At 40.5% G+C, this 16,249-nt stretch overlaps 2 protein-coding genes across 4 annotated transcripts; both read right to left on the bottom strand.

The window, feature by feature from the left end:
* Positions 1 to 346: 346 nt before the first annotated feature.
* On the bottom strand, positions 347 to 2,327 carry dpm2 (dolichyl-phosphate mannosyltransferase subunit 2, regulatory). The gene is made up of 4 exons (XM_044144732.1): positions 2,211 to 2,327; positions 1,180 to 1,269; positions 929 to 1,031; positions 347 to 623 (listed from the first exon to the last, which is right to left on the bottom strand). The coding sequence occupies exons 1-4, from the start codon at positions 2,211 to 2,213 to the stop codon at positions 568 to 570; spliced, it is 252 nt and encodes an 83-aa protein (XP_044000667.1). The 5' UTR covers positions 2,214 to 2,327; the 3' UTR covers positions 347 to 567.
* A 412-nt stretch (positions 2,328 to 2,739) lies between these two features.
* LOC122819363 (protein FAM102A-like) lies at positions 2,740 to 15,688 on the bottom strand. 3 transcript variants are annotated; one of them, XR_006368591.1, is made up of 13 exons: positions 15,437 to 15,688; positions 15,067 to 15,323; positions 10,198 to 10,318; positions 9,258 to 9,287; positions 8,662 to 8,778; positions 8,466 to 8,512; positions 8,063 to 8,220; positions 7,893 to 7,985; positions 6,657 to 6,831; positions 5,968 to 6,089; positions 5,381 to 5,450; positions 5,012 to 5,281; positions 2,740 to 4,886 (listed from the first exon to the last, which is right to left on the bottom strand). XR_006368591.1 is itself a non-coding variant. In XM_044096040.1 (12 exons), the coding sequence occupies exons 2-12, from the start codon at positions 15,210 to 15,212 to the stop codon at positions 5,236 to 5,238; spliced, it is 1,125 nt and encodes a 374-aa protein (XP_043951975.1). In that variant the 5' UTR covers positions 15,213 to 15,326; positions 15,437 to 15,688; the 3' UTR covers positions 2,740 to 5,235. The 3 variants fall into 3 exon arrangements, 2 of the variants coding, with proteins under 2 accessions (XP_043951975.1, XP_043951974.1); XM_044096040.1 differs by having other exon boundaries at positions 2,740 to 5,281; positions 15,067 to 15,326; XM_044096039.1 differs by having other exon boundaries at positions 2,740 to 5,281.
* Between the last annotated feature and the right edge of the window lie 561 nt (positions 15,689 to 16,249).

The raw sequence follows: 16,249 nt of genomic DNA, 5'->3' as shown, positions 1-16,249 counted from the left end.
GTATTTTATGTTTGTTGGAATAAGAGAAAATCTGAGGATCGAGTTCAGAAAAATAACCTGCAGTTACAGATCTGCAGGTTATTAAAGAACAAATTTAATAATTCAATAAATGCATGAATACACCTTAATGAGTTTCATCTGTCAGATTAAAATAATCTTTTGAAAATAAGCTGTAAGCAGACATAAGACATATTTTTTAATACTTTATCACAGAAAGATGTTTTTCCTAAATAAATAAAATATGAGTCTGTTTCAGTTATTTGTTTGATCTGAAAAACTTAGACAAATAATTTTAAAGAGCAAAATTTTTATTTTATTTCAATGTAAACAAAAGTAAAACCATCTGTACAAATTCACTCCTACATTTATTTTTTTTATAGAAAACTGTTTCCACGGCAACAAAATATTTACAGATTTCCTCATTCAATAATCAGTTTTGCATTCCTGAACTGTGACGTCATTCCTGCGGCACAGCCTCCTACGTCATCGGGACAGAACGGCCGCTAGGGGGAGCCAGAGTTCCTCAGAAAGAGTCCAGAGCGAAACGAAACGCAGAACTTCGTGAACTCAGTCGGTTTTCTTTGGTTTGCGGTTTTTCCACAGGATGACGGCGGTGAAGGTTCCTGTTGGACCGAACAGAACATGAGACCCAAAAACCTTCAGAACCGGGAAGAAATCTGAAATTCAGCTAAAAATTTGGTTCCTGCATCAGTTTGGGCTTTTTATGAAACTGAAACATGCAGTTCAGCTTATGTGACATTTTATTCACATGAGACAGTTTGAACACCTGTTAGCTGCTGCTGCATAAACAGACTGAATGAATTCATAATGAGAGCTGAATTAAAGCTGATGGGACAGAACCAGAACCAGAACCAGATCAGCTTCAGTCTGTTAGGAACCGAAAGGTAGAGGAAACATGACCTCTGACCTATGCAGAGCAACAGCAGCACTGCAGCGACTCCAGGCAGGATGACCGAATATTCCCGAGGAAGAAAATATCCTTGAAGGACGTGGCGGGCGTCGACGAACGGCTGCAGAGAAACACGAAGACATCAGGGAGAAAATTCATTTAGAATGACAGGCAGAAACATCATGACTGGATTTATAACAACATCCAGTAATTAGATGTTTATATTGATAATAATGGGTTGACTTCTCTCCCCGGATCGGGTCCCGTACCAGAACAATGACCCAAACAGTGTAATACGTGAAGAGCAGCAGGCTGAACAGAACCAGACTCATCCCGACCGCCTGATCCGCTCCAGTAGCCTGGAAATACAGAAAACATATTCCCCTCACTGGGAGTTCACCAGACAGGTTTCTGCTCTGGCTGGAAAAACCTGGAAAAACCTGGGACACAAGGAGAAAACCTGGGACGGATAGATGGATAAAACTCTTAAACCTGGAAATATGGAAAATTTCATTTTCCTTTTATTTCATTTTTAACCTTTTGAGGGGAAAATCTAACAGATACATTCAAGTTGTATAAAATTAGATTTAGATTTCATTATTTTCTTGGAATCTGATCAGAATCATAAACATGAACAGGTTCCTGCGTGTTTTAGTTCTCTCACTGGTTTAACGCACCTGGATCAAATGGTGGATCATCAGAGGCCTCAGGAGAACACTGACATGTTGAGAAGGTTGTTACTAAAACCAGGGAGAGAATAAAACATGCAGACTTTGGCCACCACTGTGCTAAATGTTCCGTTTTTCCTCCTTTGTTTTCCGTCTCACACTGGTTCCATCCAGTGACTCCATACAAATAATTGAACATTTTAAACAAAAACTAGATTTTTGTGTATAAAATGTGATAATAAAACGTACTTTCTGAACAAACAACGTTGAAATCTTGAATTCGGCGTTGAACGGTTTTATAAATCTGGAGTTATTTTCAACAAATAAATAAAAATTGTCTGACAAAGAAGTTACACGAACAAATAATTTAGAAACAGTTCACAGATAATTAGCTTCAAATCGACACTTAAGACTGAAACCAACACAATTATTAAAACTATAAAAGAAGTCTGTATTATTCTAAATCAGATTTACACTTAATTTGAGGCTACAAGCTAACTGGCTAACCTCTTAAAAACAACTTTATCTTTATGCTTCACCTCCAGAACTTCCGGTCAGACATTAAACGCTAAAATTTTATTTTAAATCTGTCTTTCAGGATAAATGTTTATTTCTTTATTTATATTTCTTACCATGTTTACAGACACGTAGTGAGGGATTATTTGTCAATGCTTCCGGCTTCTTACTTCTTCTCCTAAACCTACCGGAAATGCTCAGATCTCCGTCGCCCCCTAACGTTTGGATGGTGCAATTTCACCGCCATACGTTTAGATTCGTTAGATACAAAAAAATCTGATCTTCAGTTTTAGTTACAAAAAAATAAATCTACATTAGACTCAGATATGAAACTTCAACTATAATTAAAATAAAAATTAATTCTTTTTAACATATTCACACTAAAACCTTTGTAAAAAAAATCAAAAAATAAAACCAATTTGTAAAAATATTGAAAACAATTAATCACTCTCATCCCACTTCACAATCATGCACAGCTTTGTGTTGGTCTGTTACTTTAAGTTTGTTTGTAATGCTACAAAATGTGGAAAACTTTAAGGGGCGTGAATACTTTAGTAAAGCTGTGAACATAAATAAATGGAAAATAATTTTTTTAATTTTCAATGGAGATGAAGATATGAAGCACAAAAATGAAATTAATCACAACTTTTCCATTTTATTTGATGTTTATGTACAAAATTAACACATAAATTCTGACAATAACAATTGTTTCAAAACGAGGAATGTAAATAATTAAAATCTGTTTGAACATTAATAACAAAAACAACCATAAATTTACCCAAAATAACCGTTTATATTTAGATCAGCGTAATAAAAACATGATGTGAAATAAATCACTCAGTACATTCCCTTTAACAAACACTTTAATTCATCACAACACTTAAAATATAAATCAGAATCTCGTTCATCATTTCCATTTGAATCATTATGAAATATTAAAACCCTTTTCACCAAAATAAAAAATAAAACGCTTTATGTGAAAAAATAACAGGTAATACACGTCTGATGGACATTCGTCTAAAACAGAGTTAAGTGGTTGCACTGTAATTAATTCAGTGTTTATAAAGCTTTAAGATCCAGTGAGAACCAGAACCAGAACCAGAACCAGCCTGCTGGCTTCAGATGTTTCTGATTCTAAATCTGAGCGTCTATCTGGATCAGACGGAGCAGATAAATATTACATATTCAGTTTATTTTATTAAAACGATGTGAAACATGGCAGAAGGAGCGAACACGTGACCTGCACGCATCCGTCCACACATCCAGAACCACAAACCAACCCGTTCAGGTCCGTTTCTCTGTCTATTGTTGGTTCTGGAACAGGCCGGGCTTTGTCCTGGAGCAGCTGTGGGTCTGACCCGACAGAACCACAGAAACATCGACATGCATAAAAACAGAGCTGATTCTGACTGGAGTTTTTCCCTTTGGGTGAAACTGAGCAGCAAAAACTAACAAATGTTTCTGAACCAGCAGAAAAACTTTTCCTCTTCAGTTTAACGGCACTAAAATTAATCACTATGGCAACCAGAACAATAATTTATCTCTAAAGACGTCAGACTAGCTTCAGAAAACTTAAATCTACTCTTTGTATGGAATCCTAAGAGTGCCACAAAAAGAATAAATGTGTGAAATATTACAAAAACTAATTGGGAGTTTGCTTAAAGGTGAGGATGAAAATAAAGAACAAACATTAATGTGGGAATTCAGTCCAAAACCAAAAATAATACTTTCCTCTTAAGCAGCAACACTTCATTATAGATTTTTATAATAATAATATTAATGTATTGCTAATTCCTAGATACTTCCAATTCACCCGACATATTTTAGCACCAAGTTACTGGCTAAAATATCTAACTAAAGAAATTATTAAATCATTTATATAAACAAATGATAGACACAAAAATAAAAAAATTATTTTTAAAATATATAATCTCTTCTTTGTTGTGGCACTTCTGTGATTCCATACAAACAAAAGGCTAAAGACAGTAAACAGACTTTTAAACCAGAAGCTAAAATGAAGCAAAGAAAAAGTCAAATAAAATAATCCAGGTCCAAGCAGCGCATGGTGACGTTCAGGTTGGATAAGAAACGTTAGCATCGACCCCATTAGCTGCTAAATGCTACAGATAAAAACGTTGCAGTTCTGGATTTTTCTCATAGGGCCTCTGAAAACCCAAAAGAAGGGAAAAAAACCTTTTAAATCATAACTTTGTTAAAATTGTGGCTAAAATTTAGAGAACAGTAACAAAAACTAGCAATTAGCCTTTAGCATGCCCGTTAGCAGCTAATCATTCAGTAGCTACACATCCTGAGAAGCAAAGGAAAAATCAATGTTTAATTTTCCTGCATTAATCAAAAGAACAGCTGATTAAAAGCACTTTAATGTGATTTAAATGGATTTGAAGTAATAAAGTGAATAAAATCCAGGTTGGAGGAACGAAGCTGCGATTAGATCAGAGAAAATATTCATCATTTTTCTCTCCATTAGAAACACGGCAGAGATTAAAGGACAGCAATTCAAAACCTGTTACAGTGGTTATTAATAATAAACCTCAGAGGTTAAACGTGCAAAACTGTGAAATACAAACAACACAATGATCAACCAGTAGACTATAATAATAATAATAATAATAATAATAATAATAATAATAATAATAATAATAATTCTCAGTCTTAAATGATCCTCTGAGTTATAAAACCAAACTTTTTGTGATGTCATCATGAATGTTGCAGAACGTAGTTGTCTTAAAGTGGAGCGGTTCTGTTGAATCGGGTCAGAACCGGTTCTGAAGCTGAAATGTTTCAGGATAAAAACATTAAAACTTCCTGCAGCTTCACATCTGACTGAGATCAATTCAGAACTTTATAGGTTTTAATACGTTTTTGTGCATAAAAAGAAGGAAATATTTTTACCCACCGACCGTCAAGATTATTCTGGATTATTCTGGATTATTCTGGATTATTCTCAACATTCAGGATTAATCATCTGGAGGCCTGGATCCTGCCAACCTTTGCTGGAATAATCCAGATTATTCAGATTTAAAAGCAGCTGATAATGAGGTGAATGGAGCGACCCGGAGCGGACGGGAACCGCTGGTTCTGAGTAAACCGGGTCAGCAGAAGAACCTCCATCATGGAGCCTCAGTGAGTCTCGATCTCCACCGGCTCAAAGACGCCCGGCGTTCCTCTGGAAGACAGACAGGAAGCAGAGATCGGGTCAGGATCTGCCGGGTTCTGGTTGGTTCTGGTTGGTTCTGGTTGGTACTGCCGGGTTCTGGAGCCCTACCTGGTGGCGATTTGTGTCCCGCTCAGAGCCGTGGTCCCGTCTTTACTGACAAACAGTCTCAGGTGGCTGTCTGAGGACAAACAGTCCAGAGTTACTTGACAACGTTCATCTGGTTACCATGGTTACCATAGTTAACACAAAAACTGAACATGTTCATCACCTGGAATAAATACAAACAGTAATTAATGGAGAAAAACTTCAACTATAAATTTTCAATTAATTCATTACAAACGCTGCAATTAACTTGATTAAAACATTTAAATTAGAGTTTGAACTTTGACCCTTAATTAACAAAAACAAACTTTGATCTGAATTTCTACGTCCGACAGACAACAACCAACATCACAAATAACTAATAAATGATCAAATACATCACTTTGATTCAACATGTCTGACATCCTCTTCATGGCTGATTAATGATTCCTGTTTAACTCTGGATTCTGATTGGTTCATAGAATCTGAACTGAGAGCTGATTGGTTCATAGAGTCTGAACTGAGAGCTGATTGGTTCATAGAATCTGAGCTGAGAGCTGATTGGTTCATAGAATCTGAGCTGAGAGCTGATTGGTTCATAGTCAGATCTGAACCTTCATCGCTGCTGCCGGCTGAGAAGTTCTGACTCTGAACGATTTTCTCCACGATGTCGTCGGCGTCGATGCGAGTGTCGTCCACACAGCTCCGCTGGCGCTCCACGGCATCCTTCTTCCTCCTGTTCATCATCATCATCATCATCATCATCATTATCATCATCATCAGTCATTGAATGCTGCCTTCCATGACCCTGAAGCTGCAGTTTGTCACTTGTAAGAATTAACACCTCCTAATTAGAAACAATCAATCAGAACGGGGAGGCGGGTCTTAGTGCTGTCAATCAACCTCATCCCTTGTTCTGATACCCTGATTCTAGCATAGCCTGTCATGAATGCTGACGCTTGTTAGCATATCCATTAATGACGGTGGACAAACAGTTTTTCTTTGCTGTCAGCACATTTAGCAGTGAGTACATGATAGTGATTGATAGCTCCAAGCTCCGCCCCCTGGCTCTGATTGGTTGTTTTTGATTTGATTTCTTCACACCACAGTAGTTGTAGGAGATTGATCAAACTGTCACAACAAAGTTACAAACTGCAGCTTTAAAAATACCCAGAATGCCGATGGGAATCTCAACCTGATCCGATCTGCTCCCCGTTTCTCCTGCTGAGCAGTGAAATAATCCCAGGAATGTGAGCCGACATGTCTGGGTTCGGCCAGCGTGCCGGGACAGGTGAGAACCCACCTGGAGGAGCGGTGGGACAGCAGGGCGGCAGCCGAGGGCGGGGGCGGCCGCTCCGGCTTGCCGGGGGCGGCGGGAGGCTGAGCGACGCCGCAGGACGCGCCGCTGCTGGACGAGGCGTTCCGGTGGTGGCTGAGGTCGGTCAGGCTGGAGCAGCGGGAGTGACCGGTGCTGTAGCCTGGAGGATAAAGGAAACAAGAGAAGAAGAAGGAGAAACAGAAAGGAAGACGTTCAAAATGTTGAAAAGCTGCTGATCCAGACGTCGTCTCTTTCTGTTTTCCAGCCCGTCTGGAACATTTTGGGTTTATTCATCTTGATTGTTCTGCGGATTTTGAATCATTTTAGCTGAACTCCTCTCCTGAGTTCAAACCTTTAGATCTGGTTGTTCATTTCACAGAAACAGAATACCTTTTACACTTGATACTACTGGGAGAAAAATCCATGCTACTTTGCTAATGAGCTAGCTAACATGCCAATTAGCTAGTAAGTATCCACACTTAGTATTCTAGTGGGTTATATGTCCAATATTGAATTAGTTAAATTTAGATGGGTTAGCTGGATAAATAGACGTTAGCTAGCTCTGCGTACCAGCTAGCCAACATGTTAATTGGTTGTTTGAACAACGCTGTCGATGCTATCCAGTCATGTAAAAAACACTAACCAACTAGCATGAAACTTAGCTTTTCATGCATCCACAACTAGTTGCTAGTAAATAGGAAACTTGCTAACATGCTGGTTGAAAGCTAAATGTTTGCGCTATAAAGCTAGTTGCTAACAAGTTAATTAACTGATCAGACATTCACATTTGTTAGCATGCAAATAAGTACTTAGTTAAATTTTAAATGTGACTAATTTAGAAATTAAAACTTCTTCAAATGTTAGTATTGATCTGTATCTTTGGTTAGCATGCTAGTTAGCATGGATAGCGCTGTGTATAAATAAGTATGTGGGAACAGCCAATTAAACTGTGATTATTCTGTTTCTAAAAATGTTTAATCTTTCTCTGTTCTGCTCGATGTGAATTCTTACTTTATCTGCAGTTTCATTTCTGTTTTTAAGATAGAAAATGTTTTATAATAAAACTGATATCCACATTAAATCAGCATTAATCTTAGAAATGTCACTAATTTTCCTCCCAGACATTGAAATGTGACGCTGGCTCCTTAGTTTAACAGATCTAACAGCTGCTCCATCAGAGCCTCATTGATCAGAGTGACGCTGATGGAAACAGGAGCTGACCTGATATTTTGCTGTGCTGACTGGCGCTGCGGACGTGCCGAGTGAGGAAGACGTCATCCGGACTGTGGAGGCCGTCAGCGTGCTCCGGCAGCCCTGCAGGGAAAAACACAAGACGGGTTTAAAACTTTCATTACGATTCCCTGACAACCAACCGGATCAGCAGTTCCCACCTAAACCACGAACTGAAGACTGTCTGGGTTTAACGGCGCCAGGCCCCTCCACCATGCCCCCTGGTGGCTGCAGAGAGGCGGTGCTGTCCCCCTTACAGGCCAGCTGCAGGTTGGGATCCTCCACACCAATCAGGATGGACTTAGCCGTGCTGGGAGGCCTGCAGGCAGCAGCTAGCATTAGCATTAGCATGTCGAACAGTAATTCATCTGTTCATTCAACCCTCTGCTCATCCATCCATCCATCCATCCATCCATCCATCCATCCATCCATCCATCCATCCATCCATCCATCCATCCATCCATCCATCCATCCATCCATCCATCCATCCATCCATCCATCCATCCATCCATCCATCCAGTGTTTGGTGAGTTGGTGGATCTCCTCTCAGATTCCTGGACTCACGTTTTGAAGCAGGGATCTCCAGACAGGAGCGTCATCCCGATGGTGACCTGGAGGAGAAAAACCATTTAATGAAACTTCATGGAGACACAAAGAGACCAAAATCACTTTAAGGATCGAATTCGACTCTAGCAAACATCTGAAAATCTGATGAGCAGAAAATAAGAAAAAACTGTGTGTGTGTGTGTGTGTGTGTTGCCTTCAGTATGGAGTTGTCCTGCCGAGTGTTTTTGGTGTCATAACCCTCCAGGATGCAGCAGCGGACCGTCGAGCCTGAACCAGCAAACTCAGAAATGTTGAGGTCAGCAAATCCCAGCTGGAGGAAGACAGACGGATGGAGAGACAGACGGATGGAGAGACAGACGGATGGAGAGACAGACGGATGGAGAGACAGACGGATGGAGAGACAGACGGATGGAGAGACAGACGGATGGATGAATTGACAGAAAGTGAAAGTCGGCTCAGGCAGATGGATCCATTCTTTCTCATCTTTTCCATCTCTGTCTTCGACAGAGGAAGTGATCAGAGACTTCATGAAATCAACATCCTGTTTTAACCCCACATTCACCTTTATCTACCCGATTCTCTCTGACCTCTGACCTCAGTTTATTTATCTCAGGAATAAATAATGAGCAGAAAGAGGCTGATATGACCTCCAAACCCATTTAAGAAACTAGAAACACTTTAAAAGAAGTCTGTAGGGTCAGGAAGTTCCCGGTCCATCGGCCCAGTGGGCGAGGCTCGGTTAATCATTACATTTATTATCTGTGACACAGAAAGGCTTCGCAGACTCACCTTGGAGTACGCCTTCCCTCCCTTCAGCTCCTGCAGAGACAGAACAAAACAGTCAGGAACAAACTAGAACCTGAACAGGTTGAGTTCCTGTTTCCTGGAAACCGGCCAGAGGTTTTCTGTTGGCAGGTTTAGGATGAGACGTCCAACATGTTCCCACTGGTCCAGTTATGATTTTATGACTTTCCTGATAAAAACAAACCAGGCAGCGTTTCCCTCTACGGATGAAAACCTTTTCTCTGGCACTGACACTTTTATTGATGAAAACTGGTCCTGAGCAGACCTGCTAACCTGCTAACCTGCTAACAGCAAAGCTAATTGTTCATTTGGTGTTTCTGCTAGCTTTGAAACCATTTAGCATTTTTAGCTTCTGAACCTCTAATTTATTTGGCTGTTTTTTTAAATCTGTGTTGATATTTTGGTTATTGACTGTTAAGAATCATTCAAAAAGTTAGATTGCCATTTACCCAGAATGCATTGCTGCTGTTCTACAATAAAAGTTTAACGTTTATTTTCTGTCTAAAGTCCAACTGTGGTCAAAAACTTTTAGCTAGCAAATTTTAGCAACTGTAAAACTGAAACCATGAGTTAAAAAACTCCTCCAAAGAAATACTTTAGCATTAGCTTCTGCTAAGTAGCATGTTGGTATAGTGTTTTATGATGTGTTTTAGGGTTTGCGCAGCTAACATTTTAGCTAGCATTTCCACCAGTGGTGAAAACCTTGAACGCTCTGTGGACAGATGCATTCTGGTCCTGATGACCAGCATCCTTTCCCTGATCTTAGTGGGAAATGTCCACTCTGTGGTTTCCTGCAGAACCGATGACCTTGACCAGTTCCAGCATCTCTGACCAATCAGCACAGAGATCTTATTTCTGCAGAATATTTAAACTAATTCTAGATTTTCAGCGTTTACAGCAGTTTGGATGTGATTCCATGTTTTACCTTGCGAACAGAAACTCTGCAGATGCAGGGATCCAACACTCCAGTGACGGGGCTGGCGCTCATTTTACACACAAAGGAGAACTTCTTCCCCCACCGAACACAGTTCTGCTGCACCTCCTCCCTGCAGAACACACACACACACACACACACACACACACACACACACACACACACACACACACACACACTTCATTTGGAGCTGAAACTGAAGGTTTTTCTCAAAGCAACCGTAAACCTCTGAGCCCAGAAAGCAGCTTGTTGCATTAACAAACAAGATACTCCAAGAATCTGTGAAAATTGTTTAAATTATGTTTTTTTAATTAATCTTAAATATGTTGACTTTCTGTAAAAGTTTTACTAGTTTACATCCTCTAAAGCCTCAGAATTAGCCTCCTTTTGTAGATATAACATTAGAATAATCACTTTATTCCTATTTCTACAATATCAGACGTAAAATCCTAAACTGCTAAAGGCTAATATCCTCTGTGTAAATGTAGCTCTACACAGCTAGCTGAAAGCTGTGCATCTCATTAGCAGGTGGATTAAATAGTTCATTCATTACAAGGCCCAGCAGCTTACAGAGGAAACAACCAAACAGGTCAGAGGTCAAACAGCTAACAAGTGGCTAAAAAAGCTCAGCACAACAACTTGTTAGCAAGTGGCTACAACCTAACTAGTTTAGCATCGTAGCTGTTCATCTTTCCAGTTTCTAAATAATTTTTTCCTGAAGCAAAACTTTTTTATTTAGTAACCATAAGTACATGAGACATCAGCTTTTAATGTGAGATAAATCAGGTCATGATGTCATCACAGCGCCGCTTAAAGGTCTTCAGACTCAACAGTTAGCCTGTTGGAGCTAAAGGAGAAGAAAACAACCCAGTTCTCCAGAGAAAAGGTTTGCAGCTGAGAGCCAAGATGATCTGACGTTACGACGGGGTTTCCTCCTCTGCTAACGGCCAACAGATGGATGTTGATCACAACCCCCCCCCCTACACCACCCCCCGCCATCAGATCAAACCCAACAAACATCACAACCAGCTGTGGCTGAATCAGCAACTCCTCCAGGAACTGGTTCAGTTTCACCTCGACTCGCAGCAGCAGGACGAGTTTAAGGCTTTTAATGATGCTACAGGTTTCAGTTTCCATGTAAGGAGGAGCAACGATCAGATTATAACACAGATACTTTAACTTCCGTTAACAGAGGAAGTTAAAGTATCTGCGTTTTAAATCTGAAGCTTTTCCTGATCTACAGCTTCAGTATTTTTGTGCAACAGCAGGATGATAAACGATGGAAATTAGAAACCTTGTCTCTCTGTTGGAAACCATGAAACTCGTTTAAATAAAACTTGAAATAGGACCTTTTAATAAATCTGCAGTGAGACCCAGATGTATCTCTGATAGATGGAAACATGCAGGAACACAAAGTTATTAAACTGAGATAAAGTCCCAGTTTTCAGTCTGATGCAACTTGGATCAGCTGTTTCATTTTCCCATCAAACCAACCAGAAGCTTTTCTTCTGTCAGACAATAAAAATAAATAAACTGAAATAGAAACAGGATGAAGATGTCACAAAGGCTCCATACTGAAACGGTTTTTTCAATTCAAAACTCCTTTTTGCTGCTAAATTATTGAATAAATAGACATTTGAGCTGAACAACAAAAATATTTTTAATTTGTTCTTCAGATTCTTCAACCGTCAGATTGGGTCAAAGTTCAGCTTTAAGAGTTTCCTGATCGTTACTTTGTGTATGTTTGTTTGGTTCTGTTGTTGCAGACCAGACTGACCCAAAAGCTTGGCTCCACCCCCAAAGTGGGCGGGCCAATATTTTGGGGGCGTGGCCAGGTGCTGGGATGAGTGGAGGGGGTTAAACTGGGAGAGGAATGAACGGGTTAGCAATCCGTTGCTCCAGTCAGAAACTAGAGACAAAACAAACCACTAGTTCAAAACCAGCAACTTTTCCTCAAAATAAGCAACAAATCTATCAACTATCTTTACAGACCAAATATTACGGAGTTAAACAAATTTACATAAAAATGTCACAAATTGCAAAAAAACATAAATTTAAACAGATTATCTGCAAAAATAAAGTAGATTTGAGTAATTACTCTAAACTGCTTCGTTGCTCCGTGTTCCCCAGTCATTAGGTTTACATTTTGGACCTGGTACCAGCAGGGCCAGATCCCAGAACCACCAGCTGTTGGACCCGACCCGGTTCTCCTCTCAGAACCTGCCTGAGCCGGTTCTCATCTCTCCTCATATTTTATATTTCATGGTGCTTCATCAGTGAAATTTAATGTTCCACTGAGTTAAAACATTTCTGAGTGTCATTTTTCATCCTGATGTTCCAGTCGTGTTTTGGGAACTTCCTTCCTTCAGACGGCTTGATGTTTTAAACCCCCATCGACTGCAGCCAGGCGGAGACGGAGCGACTGGTTCTGCAGGTTCTCTGCTTTCGGCCCGGCCCACCTGGACACACAGCACACCTTTGTGAGGCAGAGCCTTTCCTCACAATGAGGCCGACCCGCTGCAGAGCAGATACTCTGTCCCTGAAAGCAACACGGGTTTCAACCCGGCTGGGAAATCGCAGCAGGTTCTCCAAACTCAGCTCTGAAAATGTGACCAACTCTTTTATCGTTGGTTTCTAAATATTTCACTCTCAGTGTTCTGACTGTTTCTAGCACCAACCTAAATGAAAGGTTTAAAATAACAAAGTGGCAAAAAGCCCAGCAGTTTTACTTTTATTGTTTCTGAAAATAACGCAGAACAAAATGTAACAGCGGTTAGCTGAACAGCTAGCAAGGTAACGACTTCACAGCTAGCTAGCAAATAGTTAGTAAATCACTAACAAATGGATAAACAACTAACTAAAGTTAGCTAGAGCTAGCTAGAGCTAAGAAGTATCAAATATCAGTTTAAACATTTTAAGGAGTAGCATGCTAGCAGCTAACAAGATAGAGGCTACGTGCACACAGAAAATCTGGAAACGTGACTTTGATTTTTTACCGAAATGTTATTATTTTTGTGTGAATCATTCACTATACAGTTATAGGTAGCATAGCAGCAACGCTATTAAGCTAGTTAGCTAGTATAATAAACTCTTAACATGAAACCTTTGAAACTCATCAGCCTTTAAAATGAAAACAGCTTTATGATGTGTCATGTAATGTGTAGCCTATGCTAGCTGCTTATCCACATAAAACTGTTCAGATTGTTTTTGTTGTTGCTGTTTTCTGTTGGAAAAACTCTAACTTAGCATTTATATTGAGAGCAATGTGTCTCATTGCTGCTTTGTTTTGAATCTGAGCTAATAAAATTTATTGGCTGCAGAGCAAAGGAGAATATTTAAGGTGGAACACAGAATTAAACGTGTAAAAACAAGACAAACCCGTGATTAGATGCTGGAGTGGAACTGGAAACTCATTTCCAAAACAAAACAGCCTGATGTGGAGGGAATAAAACCATCTGGTGGATTATTTTTGTTTTTGTTTTTAAATATAATCACAGATCAATAACCAAATTTTGAAAACACGATCACTGTTTGATCTGTGACCTTAAAAAACAACAAATAAATCAGAAGAGGAGTTCAAATCTGCAGGATTAGCGTCTTCCTGCACTTCTCTATTTCCAGTCTAACTGTGTGGCGGTTCCTCTGCATGTTCCACGCTGACAGGTGACTCCAGGTGTAGCGCTTAGCAAGAACTGATCAGGCTGGAGCAAAGCTAACAGCTAACAGCTAACAGCTAACAGAACGATTCAGCAGGTTTTCCTGGAGATTCAAAGGTCAGGAAACAAACAGAGAGCAGATGAAGTCATGAGTCCCGACCGATCCTGCTGGGAGGAATGAGTCAGGCTGGAACAGAACCGGGTTCTGTTGAGTCAGGCTGGAACAGAACCGGGTTCTGTTGAGTCAACGTCTCCTCTCACATTTATTTTGAGATCCAGAGGAAAGAAGCTGCAGAACTTTATCCATCTTTTTAATTTAAATTAAAAAGCTGAACTGGTTAAAACTGGACTCGGTCGGTCGGAGCTCAAAGGAAACCAGAAATCGTATCGGCTGGTATCGGCCTGATCGGTGCATTTCCACCAAAACAACAAACCAGAGCCTCAGTCGGTTGTTTCTGATCATCTGACTGGTTGAGTCGGATTTTATTTCTGGTTCTGATGTTTCTGATAAACTTCCTGTTTCCTCCAGCAGCCTGGAAACCGGCAGGATATTTAAAGTTTGACCTTTCAATAAGAAGAAGATTGGGCTGAGACGATTAATCGGTTTAATCACGATTAATCAATTTATGAAGTAATCATCAACTAATCGATTAATCGCTAACTGGACAGCAGCCTCAGCTTTTCTCTTGATGTCAGAACGTTTCGCTGTCGGCGATCAAACCTTCACTAAATGTTGATTTTCTTATTTAAAAATGATTTGAATTGTTGATTTGCTTCTTTTAACGTATTTCTAATATTGTATAAAAGAGGATTAAACAGTTAAATTAAAAAAGTGCAGAATGTGACGATTTATACGATTAAAAGTTAAAATATTCATTTAATCATCAGAATAATTAATTGTCAAAAATCTATTGGCAGAATAATTGATTAATCGTGAGAAGAACTGAAGGTCAGAAAATCACCTGAATGAACAGAAAACAGTTCGAATCGTTCCTTTAAGAGAACGTTCTTTATGTCTGAAACTTGAGTTCCCGTAGCAACCGGGCCCCGCAGGGTGTGTGAGGCGGATCAACATGAGAACCAAAGGTCGCCAAGCTGTCCGGAACCGAACCGAACCGACAACAAACGGTCAGCAGGAACTGGGTCGAGTCAGCGGTTTGACTGGGAACCAGTCAGGAACCAGTCAGGAAGCGGCCGGACTCACCTGGAGGAGGAGATGCTGAAGTCCCCCCCGTCCACCAGCCGAACCTTGCAGAACAGAACCCCGTTGACGAACGGAACCGCGGTCAGCTCCTCCAGGACGAAGTGGACCTGGAACTTGAACTTTTTCTTCTTGATCAGAAAAGCCATGATCCCCAGAGAGAACCCGCCGAACCCCGCAGCCGAACCGCAGCGGAACCACGCAGGGACAGACTGGGTCCGGTTCTAGAGTTGTTCCAGGTGAATCATCCCTGGTGGGTCCTGCTGACCGGGACCAGAAACAGAACGTTATCCCGGTCCGGACCAACTGCGAACCGCAGCAGCTCCAGAACCGCTCCAGAACCGCTCTGCCACGCAAACACCGCTAAACTCACCGCACAGTCCGCCCGCAGCGCGTCATTCCGGGTCAGAACCGGATCCGAACTCCGAACTTCCTGGTTCTGCTCTTCAGGACATGTGCGGGTTCTTCCCCACAGCGAAGCCCCGCAGTCAGAGCCGCGCCGAACCGAACCGAGCTGAGCTGAGCGGGTTACAGAGAGAGGCGGCCCGCCGTGCCCGCGCACCGCCGCGGGAGCGCGCAGTGAACAAACCAGAACGCAGTACTAAACTAAACTAAGTACTAAACTAAACTACGTACTAAACTAAACTAAGTACTAAACTAAACTAAGTACTAAACTAAGTACTAAACTAAACTAAGTACTAAACTAAACTAAGGACACCCCCTGCTGCTGCCGTTAAGTCAAAACCTGGAACTTTATTTTTTATTTCTCTCATTCTGAAGATTTTAGTTAGAAAATGTAAAGATTAAATTAAAACCAGTTTAAAACTTATTTTTAGGACAGAAATGCTTATTGACCTGGAAACCAGCAGCGGCCCCAAAGAGGGAGACCAGGGGCCCGGGGCCCTCCTGGAAAATACTGCCCAACTCACACAGATAGAAATATAAAACCCAATAAATACATCAATGGAAGAAAACAAAAACATGTGTGTGACAGCCTTAATGTACCATTAAATTTATCAGTAAAATACATTAATGCACGTTGAGATCAGGTCTAATTAAATATCCAGTAATATGTACTTTAAATAATAAGATTTTATAAATAAATTCATTTCAGAATGTCTTACAAGTCCGTCTGTTTGTTTAGCACTACGTTACCCAGCATGCATCTGTTCATTTTGTGGTTCTG

The sequence above is a fragment of the Gambusia affinis genome, linkage group LG17, assembly GCF_019740435.1.
Source record: "Gambusia affinis linkage group LG17, SWU_Gaff_1.0, whole genome shotgun sequence".
NCBI classification, from domain to species: Eukaryota; Metazoa; Chordata; class Actinopteri; order Cyprinodontiformes; family Poeciliidae; genus Gambusia; species Gambusia affinis.
This window is presented reverse-complemented; position numbering and strand designations above follow the sequence as displayed.